This window comes from Protopterus annectens, chromosome 3.part0 (assembly GCF_019279795.1).
Source record: "Protopterus annectens isolate FY-2018-M chromosome 3.part0, PAN1.0, whole genome shotgun sequence".
NCBI lineage: Eukaryota > Metazoa > Chordata > Ceratodontiformes > Protopteridae > Protopterus > Protopterus annectens.
In genome coordinates this window covers 52281133-52302728 of record NC_056731.1, presented here as the reverse complement: position 1 = coordinate 52302728, position 21596 = coordinate 52281133, and the positions used below count along the sequence as shown (strand labels likewise).

At 38.6% G+C, this 21596-nt stretch overlaps 1 protein-coding gene across 5 annotated transcripts in view; it reads left to right on the top strand.

Moving 5' to 3' along the window:
- The window catches only part of FHOD3 (formin homology 2 domain containing 3), a 3141544-nt gene that overhangs the window by 2637955 nt on the left and 481993 nt on the right, over positions 1-21596 (top strand). For all 5 annotated transcript variants that reach the window (XM_044064575.1, XM_044064578.1, XM_044064576.1 and 2 more), the window contains one exon: positions 4939-5807. In XM_044064575.1, the coding sequence (XP_043920510.1) occupies positions 4939-5807 (869 nt within the window). The remainder of the gene's footprint in view (positions 1-4938; positions 5808-21596) is intronic.

Genomic DNA, 21596 nt, shown 5'->3' with positions numbered 1-21596 from the left:
AAGTGTGAAATAGGATGTTGGCAATATCGGTTGGTTCTGTATATTTAGTGCCATTGTGCTGTAGCTCAGGGCAGATCTGAGTGTTGCTATTGAGATTCTTGACATAGCTGTAGAATGTTTTGTGATTGTCTTTGGAATCAGTGGTGATTTTATTTTCATAACTGGTTTTGGGGGATTTTATGAGGGATCTCAGCTTCTTGCTGAGGCTGACCCTAGAGTTTGTCCAATCTTGGGATTTTACAGCTTCTTCTTTCTGTTGTAGAGTTTGTTTATGGCAGGGGACCACCAGATTGGCTTCCTTTTTTTTGGAGGATAGCGTCTTGATTCTGTTGGGGGATGGCATGATTCATGCACTCGTGTATGTGCTTATACAGTGCATTTGTGTAAGATTCAGCAGTCATACCTCTATTTTCTGTCTGCATGGGTGTCGTGAAGTTTGCCACTTCTGTCTTAAGAAACATGAAGTTGGCTTTGGAGTAGTTTTTTATGGTGGTTTCCTTAATGGGGGGTGGGGGAGGGATATGGATATCTAGGGTGATTAGCTCATGGTCAGATCTAACCAGCGATAAGTTGACCTCTGGCATGGAACACCAGTTACCCATATTGGTAATGACCAGGTCCAGGATATTGCTGCCCCTGTTGGGGGTGTGGACAAGCTGATCCAAGGTGTTGGAATTTATGAATTCCAGAAAACATTGAGCGAATGAGTTGGCACATGAGTAATTTTCCCAGTTGATGCAGGGGTAGTTGAAAACGCCCATAATTAAAGTATTGGATTGTACCTTAATATTTTCCAGTATCTTAAGAAATGAAAAGTGGGAATCCTGGGGCATGGTGGGGGATCTGTAACAAGCTACAACCTGGATTGCCATCTTGCCCAGTGTTGGTTGCACTTGGATAATTTTGGATGCATTATGTTGAGCAACTAGCCTGGAGGTGGATATCCTTAATGAATATGGACACGCCTCCGCCTTTAATGTTTCGGTCCAGGTTAGGTGGCCAAAAGGTGTGGTGTGAATTATAGCCTGGTAATGCAGGTGTGTCTCTGGAGCCTTGAACCAGGTGTCTGTCACTGCACAGATGTCGATGTTCTCCATTTTGAGGAGTGCCTCGAGTGAGTGCATTTTGAGGTTTAGACTTCTAGCATTGAGTAGCATTACCATCAAAGTTTGTTTGCTTGTACCTGTTGCGGTGGTGAATTTGCCATTTGAACCTTGCCTAAAAAAGGCACTATAGGGGTTGCAAGAGCCTTAGCCAGTATCCGGAATCCCAGGGGCGACAGGTGCAGGCCATCTCTGGCAAAGCATCGTGGTCTGTCAACCACGTTGTCCCAGGCAGACAGAGACTGGATCCCTTAGAATGACACCAGAAGCTTAGCTAATTGTTGAAGTCAATCATTATGTCCTTGTACTGTGGTATCATTCTGGTTAATGGCAGGATGCTACTCAGGGCTAGGGTCATACCTTCCTGGGCTACAAGATCTGAGAGCTCCTCCATGTCTCTTTTCATGTAGTCCAGGGAGGTATGCCTCAGGTCATTCACACCAACATGGCAATGACAGAGTTGTACTTGTACTTGTTGTGGAGTGACCTGAGTGTGTGCATTATCTGGTGGATCCTTGCACCCGACAGGCAGCTGACAGTAACTTTCTCCTTGTTTAGCCTGGTAAGTGGGACATCAGTCTACCTGACTATAGAGTCACCTATAACTAGTGTGTTGGGTATGTTGTTTTGCTTATGGACTGAGGTTGAGTGGCACACTGGTTTTGTGGGCTGTGTGTCATGTGGGTAGTTGAGGTGGTGGTTGTCTGCATTTCAGCTTGGGAGGTCTCTGTTGCTTGGTCAGATTTTTATTGAGAGCCTCCGTGAATGTGGGTATGTGCTTTGTGTTTCTATGTGTGGGTTTTGGTAGTGTGGGTTTTGAAGGACTATGTGTTGAGTGTGGTGTGGTGCAGGTGTTAACCTTCTCCTCTTGACTGTCTAGTCCAGTCTTGGCTGGAGAGAGCTTGGCTTCCAGTTTAGCTGTATAAGTGCATCTCTCACAGGTTGTAATACTGGGTGGTAGGAGGAGAGAGTTGTCGTTGTACATAAGGCAATTGCTACATTTGCTCAAGATGCCCAGATTCATCAGGTGGACAGGAGAAAACCCCAGGAGCTGACCCATGGACATGCCTGGATAGGTGCTTATTAATTTAAGTACTAAGAATTGTTTTCCTCTTGACAAGTGAGGAAAGTCGAGTGCTGTAGTAATTTGTAGTTTATTTAGTGCTTACAATGAGTTCTGAACAAGTACTGAGCACAAGAAAAGTGTTGAAACTAAAAAAACTGGTTAGTTCTAGCTAAAACTAGCTAGTTTTAGCACCAATCCCAAGAAGAGAAGCAGGCCACTGGCTTGTTTGGTGATCCTCAGTCTTGTCCCAGATGATGCAAGGGTCTGCAGGCTTGTAGCCTTTTTCTGGTAGATGCCTCAAATAGCAACCAGACCAATCAGGTATGTTAAGCACAAAAATTCACTCTTACAACCAAAAAGAGTCAGGAATCAATGCACTCTGCTCCTGCTCTCACCAGGATCAGAATATAAACACATATTCTAAGCTGTCACCTATAAAGCAGTTATTAAGCTTTCTGGTGATAAGCAGTCTCCAAGAAATAATGTAACTGCACTCCTTCTCTCACCAGGAGAAAACATAAGCACTAATCCCAAGATGACTACTGAGAGGCAGAATGTGGGCTCTACAATGACTGGTGGTCTTGCAATAGATGCTTAAATGTAAGATGAAAAAAAAATGGTTTAATCTAAACACTGCAGTGTGCACTAGAGGAGATAGATGTGAAAGTAGGTAACTTAAGTTTTACCTGTCAAAAGTTAAGTTTTAGTGGGGAGTCACTATTTTTAAAACAGCAGGATAGATTGAGAGGGGGTGGTCAGTTTTGTATTCTGGTATTATGGAATACAGTAGGATGGCCAATAAATGTAAATAGTTGAAGGGGAGGGATTTCACAAAATGATAATTTTGTGCTTACTCACATCAGCCAGTAAAAGCAGAGAGGAAATGAGATATATGGTCAAATTAACATAAGGGGCAAGCAACTAGAAAGACTGTTGTGTTTAAGAACATAACAGTAACCAGGTGGGAGGCTGGGAAAAATTTCTGTCTGACTCACAAAAGGCAGAGCTGTGGTCTCTTTTCAAGTTTTAGTATGCAGTTAAAAGCAGAATACAAATAAAACACAGTGTAAAGAAAACAAATCACAGTATACAAAATAGAAAAAAGCAATAAAGTAATACAAAACACAACAAATAAAAAGCTAACTAACCTTTCCCTCACAGCAAACTGTAGAGAATCTGGTTGAGCCTTTCCAGATCTTGAAGATTTACCTTTTGCATAAGTTGAGCAAGGCAAAAGGACTTTCTCACCACCCCTGCAGCATGATGGTCAAATGAGAGGGAACTATCTACACATTTTTCTTGATTTGTCACTGCATTCTCATTTTGAACTGGGGTTTTATCTATACTATAAGATAGAGGGATGGATTGTTTACCTAAAGTGACAATATTGCACATTTTGCTGTGTAATTTCAGCCTGTTTTTAATAAATATAAGCTCATGTTGAAGTGACTATGTGTTGGAGGAGACTTGATTATGAGACCCAGTTCACAATTATTTGCAGACTTTGTTAACACAGATCATTGTTTGTAGTTTGGAAACCAGAATCATACGTACTTAATAGCAATGGTTCCAAGCCAGATCCTTGGGGAGTACCACTGGTCACCTTTATGCTGTCTGAAGAAGCATCTGCCACTCCCACTATGTGGGTTCTGTTCAATCTGATATCCATATAACTTCATCAGAGTAATTTTTGAGCATATTTAGTTTGTTTATTATGCTGATATTAGGTATCTTGGTTTCTTAAAAATGCAATGACTTGTGTGACATTACAAAAAATATGTTCTACTGCAGAATACAATATCTACATTCTATGCATGCATTTTCAGATAGTCTGTATTAATTAGATGTTAACCTTTATACTGCAAATTTGTGTATGCAACTGTCCTTAATTAGCTATGACTGCATTTATTTCTAATCCACAGAACATTTCAAATTCTACTTTACTTTCTTATTTAGAACATTCTATTAATTATTTTTGAGCATGTATCATATATGTAGTAGAGTGAAGAGCATGAATGAAGGGAAGAATATCTTTGAAATAGACTTGGGGAAGGAGTTTAACCAGCTTACTACAATAACCTGAGACAAGACTGTGAGTACAGTCCAACTGAAAGATCATAATCCTTCGGTGAAGTTGCTTGCTAGTGTATATCTGAATATTACTAATACAAAGGTCCATAAAAATCCTAAAAATTATAGTTTTGTAAATGTAATTGTTCAACAACAGCCCCCATTTTATTTCCAATTCTAGGTTATTTTTGAAGTGTAATTTTTGAAGCTTTCAATTTTTGTGTATTAAATGGTAGGTAAACTTTTATTTTTTCTATAAGTTTTGAAGGGTGCATTTCCAATTCAAGGTAGCAAGTGATTTGGTTCAGTTATTTTCTTTCCTGGTAATACACATCAGTGCAAGCAGCATTACTATCCATAGATATCTTTGTATTTACTTTGTGTGCTGAAGAGAGGGGAAGTGAGGAAATGAGAGTTAAACAGTGCTGTTGTTTTTTTTTTTTCACTTTGCTCCTGATTTTTCTAATTCTAAGAGTTACTTAAAAATTCTAAATATGAAATTACTGCTATACTAAGTAGCTGAGATGTATGCACCAGCTAAAAATGTTCTGCTAAAATGTATGCTTTGTCAGTATCATGATACCGCTTGCTTGGAATAGATTAAGTACATTTTTTTTTGCTTTGCTGTTCTTTGCTAGTGGATTGCACTGTTAACAGTATCCACATTTCTTACTAACAGTAATCCCATTTCTGTAACAGGTGCATGGACTCCAAGTCTTAAGAATGTAAATGTGAATGAGCACAGCAGTGATCTTCTCAACAACAAAAGGTTCATGTTGGACATGTTGTATGCCCAGAATAAGGAGCCAGAGGATGAAAGTCAGACAGAGCTTCAGAAAGAGGAGGAGGAAGAGGAGAACTCCATTACAAGTTTGGCCAACAGGATCTCAATCCTGCAGGCGAACAAACAGGCCTGTGAGGAAAATATCAAAAAAATAGACATCGACACACTTGATAACCAAGGTAGTGTGAAGGCTTTTGCAGAGAAGTTCAACAGTGGTGAATTAGTGAAAGAGACATCATCATCTGAGGGAGATGTAGATGAAAAAAATATGGAAAAAGTACAAGTACAACCCAAAAAAGAGTCAGATTATATATGGGATCAACTAATGGCCAGTCCTAAAGAACTTAAAATTAAAGATATGGATTTCACAGACTTAGGGGAAGAAGATGATGTAGATTTACTAGACATGGATCTGGGTCCTGGTGAATCACTAGTTCGGCCTCCTCCACCTCCACCATGTCTTATGGGATTGCCACCCCCTCCACCTTTACTAGGAGGTTCTCTTCCACCAACAGCACCTGTCCTATTACTACCACCTCCACCACCTTTTACTAGTTCTCAGGGTAAAGAGACTTCCCAGTTGCTGAGGAGTGAACCAACCTTTATAAAAAAGAAGAAAACTATTAGACTTTTTTGGAATGAAGTACGACCAGTTGGCTTGCAATACAAAAATTGTAAATATCCTAAGGACTCCCTATGGTCCAAATTGGAACCTATTAAACTGGACACATCAAAATTAGAACATTTATTTGAGACAAAATCTAAGGAATTACCTGTTACTAAGGTAAGGCTTATTTATTCATGTTTTATGTGGAAATCTGGATTCACATATCTAAATTAAGCATACAACATTTGTCATTTAACATTTTGCATCCTTTGTTCTACATTTTATTGTTGTCATTGTAGTTTTGCTGTTAGCTGGCAAATCAGACAGTATGTCACACAGAGCAGCCACTGTTTTATTTATTGTTTAGAGAATATATACCTGCTATTTAAATTGGAAACATGCATTCATTCATTTTACAGAACCCACTTTATCCAAATCAGCATCATGGGGGAGGGAGCCTTAACTGTATCCTGGCAGACAGTGGGTACAAGGCAGAAAACCACTGCTGGCATGGACACCAGTCCATCACAGGCTGCATGCACGCACTCATTTATCATACCACACTCACACCTATGGGCAGTTTAGAGGATCAGCAGTCTAGTGGCATGTGTTTGGAATGAGGGAAGAAGCTGGAATCCCTTGAAAAATGCATATGGATTGGGGTGGGGGGCATGCAGATGCCACAGACAAGGCACCCTGGCCAGGAACTAAACTGGAGACTCTTGAGATGTAATACATCAAGTCTACCTTTTGCAGCACTGTACAGCAGGCAGAATTGCATGTAGATATTGGCAAGTAATTAAATGCAAGTTGCTAATAAAGAAGGCATTCATTTTGGCTGTGGTGAAAAAATAGTGCATGTATTACTTCTTTTAGGAATGTCTTGTAGCTTCTCAGCTGCCTTTTGTAAACACCATGTTGAAAATTGTTCATCTTGCCAAACAGAAGTTGTAGGAGATAAAAAGAAGATTTGAGACAGCTGTTAGAGGGTGGATCATCAGTGTCCCTTAAATGTATAAGAAATTATCTGTGAAAATTGAACAGTTTCCAATCAAAACAATAAAAAATACGAAAGTGTATTCGGTGGGTGTTTCAACAGTCAGACCAATGTGATAATATGCTATGCAGCTCAGATGATTTGTGGCTGAAAATTCTTATTTTAATTGAATGAAAAGAGATCATCAATCGATTAAACGTTTAAAACTCTATGCTGGATGTAGCTGGTAAATAAACAGAAATGCATTTAGAACAAGCTAACACCAAATAGCTAAGAAATGAAGTTATTGTATGTTCTTATTTTGGTGTGTATGGAGTTACTAATATACTATGAAATATAATAGTCCCCAGACAGTGCTGAGCAGTTATTTAAGTGTCCTTGTGTAGTGAGATATTTTGTGAGAAAACATTAAAGTGAATGCTGTGCTGCGACAAAGTGCTGCTGTCACTTACCTCCTTTTGTGGTTGCGGGGTAGGAAGATGCAAGCACAGAATGTAGCAGCCCATAAGTTTACTCATTATGGGACCCTTGCATGATGATTTCCTTTATCCTTTACATGCTGTATTAGCTGTCAGTAGCATGCATTGTTCCATAAGCACCTTAACAGGTCGCTTAAACGGTACATTGTTAGTGCATCTGTCCCAAATGGCCAGCTCTGCATTTTTAGGGAAAGAATTTTGCAGCCATGCCCTAATCTTGGTTACCATTGGTAGCACAGACATAATGCCTTAGAACGGACAGCCATACTCTTTGTTTCTAGGCAGATGGTTGGTGATCAGAACATTAAACCTGGAAAATCATTAGTGTTCTGTTATAGCAGAGGAGGCAAGTGTTGTGTTTTCCTCACTTCTCTGAGTTTGTGTGATCTTGGAGTTAGCATATATAGCTATGGTTTGGGGCTGTGGATCTTGACTCCTGTTGATGGGTGTAGCCCCCCCCCCAAATAAAACCATTTTAATGTTTTTTTCACTTTTGGAGAGTCCTTGTCCATCTACCAAGTTTTTCATATGTTTTGGTGTCAAATAATTGTAATAATGCCAATTAAATAAGACATATTTATTCACAGTGGATTCCCTGGAATATACTTACTTCAAAATGAATGTGAGCTTTCCAGTACACGTTGCTTAGTAATAACAGTTTTGTGATTAGTTATTAGTGTGGCTTGCACTGGAATAACAGTCTGCAGCCACTATATACACATAGAGTGCCAAGAAGAAAATACAACGCATCTTTGGCTGACTCTTTAAATGCAGTTTCACAACAGAACTGAGAGTGGGTTTCATACTAAGATTGGCAATATTTTGCCCTTGTTTTGTGGCATCCTGTCTATAAATTTAGTATGTATAAGTAACAAAGGAGTAAGTTTCTATACCCTCTTATGAGAGGGTGAAAGGGATGAAACCCCCACCCCCCAACAAAAATGTTTAAAAGTATTGGAACAAGATCAAATTTTGATGTCCACCTCTGAACTTGACAGTTTTGTGATTACAGTTATTAGTGTGAATAACAAATGAGTCCCATTTCTGCTCATGGAGAGGAGAAATGTACAGATAATGGCCTGATATTCATTACTAAAAAGGTACGTATAAAGTGAGTGCGTTATATGATGTACACTTATTTCAAGATGACACATTGATTGTGTAACACTCAAGTGTACGTACTGCGATATTATATTGCATATTAATATAGTTTGGTAGTACAGTTAGTGCCAGCAGACAGTGTAGAAGGGTTAGATTGACATATCCATGGTTTTCTTGTTTTAATGTGCACTGTAAGTATACCAGAGGTAAAACAAAGTATTCATAAAGCTTTTACAGTTATGCAACACCATTTGTACAGTCCTGTGGCAGGATCAGTCCACTTCTTGCTGTGTGTGTGTGTGTGTGTGTGTGTGTGTGTGTAGTGGGTAGACTGAAAATGCCTGAAACCACATACCTGTAGCATTCCTCAACATAGGTCAGGGATCATGCAGACACCATAGGTGAGCATAAGAAGAGCCACAGTAAGCAGCAGTGTATCCTGTCTGTGGGGTACAGCAAGGTAATGCTGCCATGTATTCTGTTGAGAGCATTCATAATGATGTAGAACACAGATCTAATGTGGAAGGATATGCACAGGCTGTACATGTATATAGTATTTCTAATAATATATTATCTGGGGAAAATAGTCACTGTTTATCATATGTGCCATTGCTGGAGGGCATTCCTGAGATAAATATAGACAAGCTACAGGAACATGTCAGTCGTTCTCACAGATCTGAAGAACAGTTCGGTATCCTACATCCTTGGATCAGCCTCACCTTCAAGTCTTACTTTATGCAAATTACATGGTGGCCTAACCATTAAATCCTTCACAGAGCAGTAAAATGAGCTACTATTGGATTTTCTCACATGGATTCACTGGATTTGTAATAACAAATTAATACTGAACTTGTGCAAAACAAAAAAGCATGCTTTTCAGGACCAAGCAAAAAGTGAACAAAATCTTCTCCTGCACAACAAATCATTGCTCAAAAAAACATCATTATTGAAAGCACTAATTAATTAATTTAAATGTCTTGGTCTCTAGATAGATCCAGCCTTCATCTTTTCCCAGTACTTAGACCACATAAGGAACAAAATTAACCCTCTACTTTTCTGGACCTACACAAGTCCCCCTTCCTTTCAAAAGCATTTAGAATGGAAATAGGAACCAAGATCCTACTTTCACAGTTTGAATACAACCCTCTATTAAAACTATATGCCTCAAACAGAAATAATGCATATTTGGAAATGCTCAGCATTAAAATCTGTAGGTTCACCATGCTCTCATCAAAACAGGAACACTACTGCAAACCACGTCGTACTTAGGGCAGACTTCCTACTCAGATTCCAACGTTTAAGCTACATTAACAACTTTTGCTGCATTAGCAGCCTTATTAATCAGGGACCCCCTACATATAAATTTAGCAACACAGACCATTCAGCACCCACATTACAGGCCCCTCAAACTAAACTCCAATATACTGACCACCACTTCTCTGTAGTAGGCCCTAAACTTTGGGAATCCACTCCATCCCCTCCCAGAGACACACCCACTTACCCAAAATTCCAAATACAACTTAAAATGCACCTACAGAAAATGACTAAATGCCAGCTTCATATCTCTAATTGCATTGCCTAAATACACCCTAATATCACACCAGCCTACATCTTCCCTTACCTCGTAACAACTATTGTTCTCTGCTTAATACTGTGGTCTCAGTTGCAGTGTGTTGGTCACTGAACAAGTTTATGCTAAAACTGTATGTCTATTTCACCTCTATGCCAACCAGTCTCTGTTACTCACTGTTGATAATTGTATATCACTGTGTTCAGACTCAGTGAATACATTACCACGTATTTGTAAACATATGCTTCTAAACGGTTTACAACCATATTCTATCATTTCACTTTATCATGTGTTTGTAATTGTATAATGAGCTTATTTCTTTATTTTCCCTCTGGGGCTAAGACTTTTAATTGGTCATTTGTGATCAGTGCTCTACTCCAGTTAGCAAATTTAAATAAAAATAAAAAAAAAAAGCCGATGGACACAGCATTACCATCCATGCTGTAGTTATCTGCATAAATTCTGACAGAAAAGAATAGTGTTACACTTGCTGTTTTTATTCCTTTTTGCTGCGAAAGTGAATGGTTATCCATATGGTTATGATTTTATCACTTTGTCATCGTAGCCAGTCTGAAAAAAAGGTTAGCACTGTTTTGCTATTTTTCATATTTATTTTATATTGCAATTGCCAGGTGTTCTTGCAACAAATTCTTCTGATTATTCCAGGCAGTTGTGGTGTCTGTTAACGTTTTCAGAAAACATTACCAACAGTTATTCTTCCAGGAAGTGCACTCCTAAAGACAACACTTCGTGTGACTGTTTGGAGTAGGAGATAATCATGATGCTGAAGCGTGTAATTGTGTAACTTTCAATAAGAAAATGTTACTAAAGTGAAACAGATACCACAGGACTTTAATTAAGTACTGTACATTTATAGCATTAAGTGTAGGGATGTCCGCTGCTACCTTTGCAGGAGAATCTTCTCAAAAAGTAAATCTAGATTTATAAAAAAATAAATCTGCGTTGACCTCCCAGGAAGAGAAAATAAATGTAGAGAGTCCACAGAATGATTCCCTACCACAAGTGAGAAATACTTCATAAAAACTTACTTTTACAAGATAAAAGTGTCTTTTTTTTTTTGGAGGGGTCTAAGCCCCCTACATCCTCAGCATCACCATACCAGTGCTAACTGTACATAATAACTCCAGGGTCACTGTATCTTGAAGTAGGAACAATACTCCAAAGTAGCAGAATCGTGGGCTTAATGTATTGTCTAACACAGTCTAAGCTAGTTTTCCATTTCAAAGATCACAAGGAAATGAATAATTTAGGACTGAGATCAGAAGTGAAGCAGGTGCCACTGATTCATACACTGTCATATATACCTGAGAAGGCACAACAAAAGAAACACCTAGCAGAATGCGTGCTATTCTCTCTTTCTAAGAGCTTATGGAATATCACTGACTCACATAATGTGTTCCCTTTAGGGGGCTTCTCAAGAAGATGGTTGTTGATTTACAGGAAGTGATAGTGGAGCTAATGTCTCTACATCTTCCACCTACCAATATAAATCCAAATGTGCTATGGGTCTGGCATGATAAGGTCCAACAAGGTGTAGAAGTGATTGCTGTACAGCAGCTAGTAGCCAGAGTTGGAGACATAAAGGGAAGGAAAGGGGACTTAATAACTTAGTTGTTTTGACTTGTTCAGGAATTCTAAAGATGAAAACTATATAGCATCCACTAAACGTTTACCAGAACTGGAGGCCTTTCACAGCAAGACATTCATGTGGAAGTAAGAAGGCCCATTTCACCTTGAATGTATCTAACTTAAAATTTTCACCTTGACATTTCATTATGAAACTGAAATTTTTAGACAATAACACTTTCTGCAAATTTTCAAAGATTCTGCCTTGCTGACATTATAGCATAAAGCATTGTGCCATATTAAACTCGCTTTCTCCATTAACTTTCGGTCCCATTTCATAGCCTCCCCCCCAAAAAAAAAATATGTAATATCAATTCTGTTCTTGAAAAACTTCTTGACCTTCCTTCTAACTTTTTTTCTATTTTATCTTTTTTCCCTCTTCCTGCCTATTGACGTGTGATACTTTTGTGCTGCACTGCCAATGCCTAATTGATCCTTCATCCTCTGGTAGTCCAGTGACTGTGGATGCACATTTTATATTTGCCCTTTTATCTCCAGCACCTTTAACAGTTGCAGCTAAGGCAGTGATTCTCTTATATAACTTCCTATACCATTGAAGCCCAAATGTTTCGCTTCTATTCTGAGGTAAAAAGCTAATGTCATTTCATATTGTCTTATCTTCGTCTATTTTTGTACTATGAGATTTTTACAGATTATGTAAAGATAGCCCTAAGTGTGAAAGAAAGTAATGTGGGCTTGTTTAACTTAAGGGCCATCTGCACTGAAAATAACTCTTTTACTGGCTGAGTGCCTTTCTAAGACATTCTAAGTAAAAAACAAAGGGGAGTAGAGAAAGGGGATAACTCTACCTTGTGCTTGTAGTTAAATGGAAAGCTTCTGAGAGTTGAACTGATATTTTAATTTGAATTCTACTCTGGATTGTTCATGACTATCAAGAACTGCTAAGACTAAAGCAGTGGCTAAGTTAAAATAAACTATGTAATTGAGAAAGATGCTGCTATCACTATCAAATGATTATTATCCTAACAGAATACCAGTAACGTGTTTGGTCTCTGGTTGCTTAATATGGCAAAAGATGTTCAGTTTATTTTTAAGTGTTACGCTGAGCTTACCTTCTTGTATAACTCTGCTGTTGCCAAATGATCCAAGCTCATTTGAAAGAGTACAAATGATATGGTAGGAACTATAGTGTTGTATTTGTAATTGAAATGGATCTGCATGTATGGATGCCAGAAATACTACTAAAATCACTACTACTTCAGACTGCACTGAATGGTTTTACTGGCCAAAATCTGTTGTAGTCGTTACTTAGATGAAGGTAATGTGATATGTCTGCTGTCTCCAACATTCATTTCTTTCTTCATTGAACATGACCGATGGCAAGTATAATTGTATCACGGGCAAAGTGGACTATCCTGACTGATTTGTATTATTTATTTTTCAATTTCTTCTTTTTTATTGAGCTCTTTGCTTCCCACTCATTCAACACTGCATCATGATATGAGATATTGTGTTTATATCTGGGGTATCAATGTAAATGTTCACCTGCTATAACAGGTATTGTTTGAATTCCTAAGAAGTCATTGTCCGTAAATGATGAGCTTTTCATACCTTGAAAAAGGTATTGTTATAACTTCTGACCCACACTGTTGTTGACTCTTTAAAAATATGTATATATACATTATAAACTAAGTTGGGAGTAATATAGATCAACAATTCTATCATATTCCATAACTGTTCCCAAAAAGTCTCAAAAGAGAAGCTTGTGTGGGTGTTGATTTACTACAGATTTCAATTTTTTTCAAATTCCACTGGAGTTAGCAAGTTAGTTAAATTAAGTAAAATGTGTAAGGGGCATACAGCCTCTCAGAATGGGTGAGGAGGAGGCTTTACCCCTTTCCCCATACAAAAGTTTATTTTCAAATGCAGTTCAGACATTACTTTCAGCTTTGGCTACAATTTGTTTAATGGGAAACATTAAAGAGTACATATTTAGTAACAAATTAGTGGATGGGCAAAGCTGAGAAACAGCCATTTCTAGGTTAAAGAAGGAATGGAAAAGAAAATGGCTGAAGGTAGACAATCAAATTTGTTGGCCTCACGAAGAAGATGAACCCCTTTTAATTGCTCCTTTCATTGACTTGCTTCTTGCTTATAGAGTGGTGGGGCAAGGGATAGTGATCAGTAATGATTGTACCTCGTGATTTGTGATCCCTTGAGCAGAGACAAAATGTCATTGGATACAGTGAATATGGGACTATAGTAGAGTAGACATCAGTCTTTTGGAAAGCAGAGTGCAATGTTTATGTTGCAGAAACAGCAAAATATAGGAATAACTTCAGCTAGTTAAGTCTGCTTTTATTAAAGTTAGCAGTGCAGGGCAGGTTTTAACACTCGCTCTTTTTTGGTAACAACAAAAAGGTTTAGCTGCATTTTAGAAAATAATACATTTTATAAAACACATCAGCTGTTTTAAACGTTATTTTTGTTTGTTAGTATCTGTTGTAACATTGGCTATTAGTCTATGAACCATTTCCTGGTTCTTTGACAACGTACTCCATTAGGATGTATAGAGATGGAAACCATGCATGCACTTTGGGGAGTGCATTGCAGAGGTGTTAATGAAATTATGAGCTGCTGTATCAGAAATCAGTGAAAACATCTATCAGTGTTCGTGATATAGGCAAACACAGACAATACAATTGCACAGGGGTAGAGAAAATTGAAAAGAAGGGATCAGGAGAAAATAGTCCATAAGCTAATAACGAAAGTTCAGCTAAGTTCATCCTTTAGGCCATAGAACCTATACAGATGGAGAGAACAATAGAGCTACAGGTTGGGCATAAGGGATTATTAAAAGTACGTTAGTGAATATAGGTGAATGTTGCCTCATACCTCTGAACCTCTTTGAGTAAGAAATCTGGACAAAACCAAAGATAATGGGGGGACAAAGGCCCAAAAATAGGGGCAATTTTTAAATATTGTTCTTGCAAACTTTGAAAGTCGATAGCATAACAGGTTTTGCATTAGCATACATTTTCTGAAGGTTATGAAGTCTAAAACTCAAATGCTTTTATTATTTTCTGACTTAAATTTTCAAAGATTTGCCAAAAATTTGTTAGAAAACCACTATGTCATGAAAAATGGACCAAACATAAAAGGCAAAAATCTGGACATTCTGCAAAAATATGTACATTTGAGAGGTATGTGTGGCCTTGATGTAGATTACCAAAAGAGAGTGTGAAAATATATGGAGGATGTACGTTATCCATAAGTACTAAATGAGATCATTACATCAGTATTTTTAAAGGTACAGGAGGGTAATATGCCAGTATGGAAACGTAATATAAGTAGGAGCCGGGATATATGGATGCCTGGAGGATGGGCCAGGGAAAAGACAGTTAAGAAAATTGGTGAGGATATCAGGTGAGTAGGGTACAGGAACAAGAAGAGGTATTACCATCTTACACTAGGAAGTGACATCATTTTGTGCCATCTCACACTATATAGTGACATCATTTTGTGGTGCACTGACAAAGTTGCTCATCCCTTCCTTGAAGATATAAGCAGTAGTCTTGTACAAGGGTGAAATTATGAAGTAGATAGAGTTTCTATATATTTTTTGTGTTGCTGATGGGAAAATGTAAGACACAGTGCAGCAGTGATCTTGCCAGTACAACCTAATTGAGTCCTAACACTTGGTTCACACTAAGATGAACAGAAAAGAGTCTAATAGGATTTTGTCTCTGGATTTCTGCAAGGACTTTAACAAAGTGCTTCATGTAAGATCTTTACCAAATTAATTTTGGGAAAGGATTGAAAGAAAACAAACAATGTTAAAATTTAATAAGGGATGTGAGTTGATAGTTATATTGACTGGGGTTTTATAGTTAGGATACCAAGGAAACACTCCTGCTTTTAACACTGGGGGGTCTGCAAGTGTTCTGGTGGAAGGTAAAGAAGACATTGATAAGTTTCAGTATGTTGAAGCAATGGTGCCTTCCTCAGGAGGAATGGTAAGCTGGAGGCAATATATGAGAAGGAGGCCACAGTGGCTAGTGGTCATCAGGTAAAAAATACATAAAAAATAACAAAAAAGTCTTTTGTTAAATTGTTAAATGCAGCAAAAAGAAGAAATCTTGAGAGAGATGCCTTGTATTATTAAGATGACCTTGAGTAACTAGTTTAATTTCTTAATTGCTTTTATTGAGGACACTAGCTTGCCTTTTAACTTTTCTCCTTGTCATTTACTGATTCTTCCACCTGAAACCTTTCCTTTCCTATTCTGTACTATTTCTTCTACACGCTAAGGGAATTCTATTGGTGTAGTCAAGGAAGGACAAGATGACTGCAAACAGTGGATGGGGATACCAGAAGCTGTCACATGTAAGTCCTGTGCCCAAGGCAAGGTAGCAGTCATAAACAACTCAAGACTTGACGTAGTGTAGTGATACCCATGGAGCAAGCAGCAGCTTACTACTTTAATGTATACATCACTTCACTGTAATGACATAGTGTAGTGATGGAAACACTTTATAAGCTCAAATCGATATTGAATTTCAGAATCTAGATCCTATAAAGTCGAACGGACGGAAATCGCGAACTCAGAAATGTCAAATCGACAATGTTGAACCCACGGTATGGATAGCGCATTAGGTGAGTGTTGTTTATTTTAGGGTTTTGGGGAGGGATTGTGTGTTTGTGAGCGTGCTGGGACATTTTATGTGTGGGTTAGGGTAGGTAGGTCAGAGTGTGAGTGTGTTAGTGTAGCGAGTGGTGGTGTTTGTATGTCTGTGATGTGTGTTTGTGCGGGGGGGGTGTAGAATGTGTGGTGTTGGGTTGTCTGTGTTATGGAGTGTAGTGCAACCTCGGAGTTAGTATATAATAGTATGGAGGGTGTTGGGGGAACAGGGGGGCTTGCCCCCCTGCATATAGTAAGGGTAGGTGTGTGTGCTTGTTTAGTTGTGTGCATGTGTGTTGTATTGCTTTTTGTACAGTGTCGGGAGGTGTGTGTGTTTGCGTTTGTATGTGTTGTGTAATGTGTGCTGTGTCTTTTTGCAGTTTTGTGGTTTTGGGAGTTTGGGTTTTGTGGTTTTGGTTATTTGGATTTTTAACTTCATGGTCTCGAGATGCTGAAATTCGATATTTCAGTATTTCGAGATTATGAAGTGAATCCATAGTGATACGCGCAGAGCAGGCAGCAGCTTACTACTTTGATGTAGAAATCATTTCACTGAAGTTACTTTACCCTAGATCTCTGCCTCAGAACAACAGTATAGGAACAGGATCCACACCCTTTCCATGATGTCAGAAATCTGGCTGCAGATCACAGAGTCCCTTGGCAGGCTACTGAAGTGATCACCCCACTGGTGAACAACAGATCGCTAATATATCTGTAAGAAGCAAAACCCCTACAGCAGTGGGACCAGCTAGAGTTGCATCTTTAGAGAGTAGATGTCAGTAATAGGAACTCTGCTGTCCTAGACTGCAGTGTTGAATACTTTTGGATTAAATTTAGTTTTTTTGGCAGTTAGTATTGTGGACTAAGAAATGTTAACAAACTGCCTCCTCTAGTCCAGGGTTTGATTTCCTAAGCCTCCATTTGCCTGTTGTGTGGCTCTGAGCAACTCATTTAACAAGACAGTGTTCCTGGGCTGAAACTGAAGGAGGTCCTCATAGATTAAAGCTCCACCCCAATTAAAAATGCAAAAAATAAAATATATAAATAATAGTAATAATAATAATAAAATCTAAAATGTAGAGCCAAGGGAAGGAGTACTGCCTGCAACTGAAGAACAGTTGTGGATAATTACAAAAGAAAGGAGTCTCAAAAGGCTAGTTAATATATATTAGGGTAGACACAACACATATCTCTTTCTTTCCTTTCCTGTGTTACTTATTTGCGCCTATTCCTTAATTTACTTTAGGTCAACCACAATGACAAATTCAAATAGCCCTAGGTAATTGGAAGTCAGATTTTTGATGCAGCTATGTTTCTTGATAAAGCTAGAAACTGCCTTCTACTGATTATCGACTAAGATGTAAAAATAGGGAAGATGACAAAATCAGGAGTAAAAGAGATGAGATAATTTTGGTTTCCTTGTGTCTGTTATAGAGCTGTTTGGTCATTAGACACAGCTGTAGTCAATTTACTTCTATTTGTAACATTTAACTGTGACTTTAACTACATGCAAAATAAAGCATTTACTTCCTGTTGTCTGACTTATGAAAAAACTCTTCTTTTACTGTATTAGAGGCAATGAGAGAGAACAGATATTAAAAGTGTGACTGGGGGAGAGAGTGAGTAGAAAAAGGGCGAGTGAAAATGAGATAGATTTCGGATATTGCATATCATATCTGAATATTTTCTTATTGTTAGAGTTTGCATGCTAGAATAGCTTGTGGCTGTAATTAACATGCATGAAAAATATTGTTCATTGCAAAGAAAAGGCATAAGGTTGCAGACTATGTGCAGATGCTAGTTATATTTTTGTAGTAATAATTTGGGTATGCATGGAGTTTTCAAATTGTTTTTTTCTGGTGGCACAATGCTCTTAAAAAACTTGGATTTTAGTACTGTGTGCATTTACAGCTCATGTTCAAGCAGTGTGGTGATAGCAAAAGTAATGGAAACGTTTAAAAAAAATAATTAGATATATGTTTACTAGTAGACAATATGACTTAATACTTCTTTATGAAGTGAGGTGGTCTTGTGAATGACAGTTCTTAGCCTGTACTTCTTTCAAATCTACTGAATGAAAAACAAAACATTTTACTCATTCGTGAGAGCACTTAATAACTGTATGAGGTAATGCTCATTACAGCAGTGTTCCTCTGTGACCTGCTGTGTGTGTGCCATGACGACTTACTCATGTTCAGCCATATAAGCTGGAGGTCTCTGTCAGTTGAGAGAATTCAGCCTTAGAGAATGCTCACATTTGGTCCATTGTCAGCAGGTTAACTGACATTACCTCTTCCATTAGTCTGAAACTTTCCATTGGGCTTACAGTAGAAAAGTCTGATACTAATTATGTTTTTAAAACTAAGTATATGGCCAACCCAGGTGAAAAAGACATGTTGCTGAGTAATGTCTTGTCAGTTAATGGGGAAAAAATTAGCCAGGCATTTAGCTCCTAGGAAATGAGAGATGCTAAATGGAATATGGAGAGGGACTTGATGTCCATCTATGTAGCTACCTGTATTTGTATATATATATATATATATATATATACATATATATATATATATATATATATATATACATATATATATATATCTATATATATATATATATATATATTTATTAGCACTAATTTTTTTACTCTTGTTGTCTGTTGGCCATCTGGAATATCACTGCTTGATTGAGGTGCAGCTGTCTTCCAGGCAGCCATGTGTTTTTTTTTTCTTTTTCTCTTTACACTCTACCATCCCTGCATGTACGGTAGTAATGTGCATTCAAGGTGTGGGCATGCAGTTTGCTCGTCTGAGGACTGTCCTTGCCTCTGTGGATGATATAAGCTTCAGATGTCTGCCCAGATTGTAAGCAGAAGCATTGGTTTGTCTGTGGTCTTCAGAGACTCCTTCACACACACACACACACACACACACACACACACACACACACACACACACACACACACACACACACACACACACATGTAAACTACCTTTCCCCCTGGAAGAAGTTAGCAGGCAGAGACTCCTCATTCCCATTCTGTCTTTCTCTCTCTCTGAGTTTCTCCATTGCATACTTTTGTAAAGGATGCTGTAAATGTCTCCAAAGAAGCTACAGAAGGTGTTGTTAAAAAAAAAAAAAAAACTCTCAAGACAAACCATTTTGTTAAGGGTCCTGTGTGGAGTATGGGTGAGTTTCTCTTTCATGGACAGAGTAGAAACTTTCTTTATAATTTACCATTACAGTCCTGAGTCTTGGGATTATGGCCTGCAGAAGCTCAGTGGTCAGACTGGCTTCCAGTGTTTGTCACTCTTCCAAATCCAAGCCTTGTAGATTGTGTTCCACATGACATTAATTGTATAAAAGGATATCAGCTTGTACCATCTTCAGACCTTTCTTGCCATGGTTTGATGAGCATCTCATCTCATGATTGCATCATCAGTCTGTTCAGTGAGGCTGAATCTAACATTCTCAGATATGTACCTCACTGGGAAATAATCCTTAACTGTGTCTACCACTGTGGTTGTTTGTAAGTGACATTTATAGATGTCTGGTTATAAAGAGAATACTTGTCTTAGGTGCAGAAAGCAAATACTAGACATATTTCCATAGTTTGTGGCTTTATTGCCTGAGTCTAGAGCACAATGTGCTCAGATGCCCCTATTGTACCTTGTTTAATGATAGATCATAAAGTGCAAGGTGGAATCTCTCCAGGAATAAATATCACTGAGGATGACTTGTTTTGTGCCAGTTTTCTATGTTGTCTGCTTACTCTTCCACAGATTACTTGTAGGACAAAACTAGTCATTGGGGGAGCACACAAAGGAGAAGAGGACCTGGGAGGCTAATAGCATTACCTCAGTGTCTATGCTTGATGGCAATGGTATCAGTGAGGTACATTCATAGCCTCCATGTCCCGTGTCTGTTTCTGCTGAGAACTCTGGCACGGTCCCTTAGAAGGCAGCACACTGTTGGCTTGTTGGGTAATAGTAGGTCCTCATGATCTGAAACCTCCATGTCATTGGTCAGTCCTGACACCTCTCTGCCAGCCTTGGCAATAAACCCTTGAATTATTTTCAGTACAGGGGAAGGCAACATCTCCATGCCATTTTGTACAGGATGAGGTTGAAAGAGACTCAAGTGAAGTCTTGGGTATCTGTCTGCATGCCAAGGCCTCCAAGGCAGATGAACAAACCCAAGACACCTAAACTGTTATTAGTCAGCTTGTCTCAGCCTGTGCTAAGTGTGAATATCCACCACCACCACTACCATCCAAGCTACCTCAGAAAATATCTCTTCAAATTGGGTTCGGATTTTATGAATTTCCTATAGTCTTAACAGTGTGTGAATATTACACAGTGTCAGAGGTACCTTCTGCTAAAATAAAAAAAAAAAAAAAAAACTTCTCCCAAAGGGGTCTCGGGTACTCTGGACTCAGAAGTGGATGAACTGTGTACATTAACAAAATGCCTCCATTCTCTTACCTGCAGTCTGACACTGAGAACACAATTTCTTCAACCATCTGAAGATGTGACTTTTAGAGAAACCTTTTACAGGATGAAGGAGACCTTCCAATGGGAGGCCAAGGAGTTCTCTCAGGCACAGATCAGATAAAGAAATTTACTGAGCCTGCCAAAACCAAAACCTTTTGTCACTCATTCAGTTTTAGATGTCCTAGGTAACGCATTTTACAGTGCCACTTTGCAGCCTGCCTCCTAGCCCTTATCTCCAAGTAAGCTAATCCAATTATATAGAGTCCTAACTCACACACTCACCTATACAAAATCAGTGGTGATGATCCAGCAGTGGTGTGCATGAATTCCAGAAAGGGATCAAATGTGACTTCATCTGAAAGTCCCATTTCCAATGACAGGGAGAGTAGGACACTTGACCATTGAATAAAAGACCTACACCTCAGCTAACCAGGCTGTTAGGCCCCTTCACTGCCTATCTCACATGTTAAATTCCAGAAATCCCTCATTGGTTAGCAGGGACAAAAGATAGGGTAAAAGACAAAAAACAAAAAGTGAAATATTTGACTTGTTATACCTTAGTGGCCAGATTGGCAGCTACTCTATTAAATGTGGAAACAGTGCAGTAGGCACATCATCATGCCACGCAATTGCTATGTGGTCAGTGGTTAGAAGTCATAAACTAGTTCACTAATTATCTCACTAACAGGCAACAATCAACTAAACAGCATAACTCTTACTCCCCCTTTCCTAAACACCACCACTGGTGTTCCTCAAGGCTCCATTTTAGGCCCAATTCTGTTTAGCATATTTATCAATAACTTCCACACCACACTCTCTCAAGGCTTAGACATCCAGTACACAGATGACTCCACTATTATCTGCACTGCAAACAACTCCTCAGAACTACACCAACTCACCCAAAATGCCCTCACCTCCACCAAAATTTGGATGTCTAATAATCATCTTGCCCTGAACCCCAACAAAACCAAACTAGTAATCTTTGCCCCCCAAAAATACACACCCCTACAAAGAGAGAACTATACAATTCAATCCCTAAATGG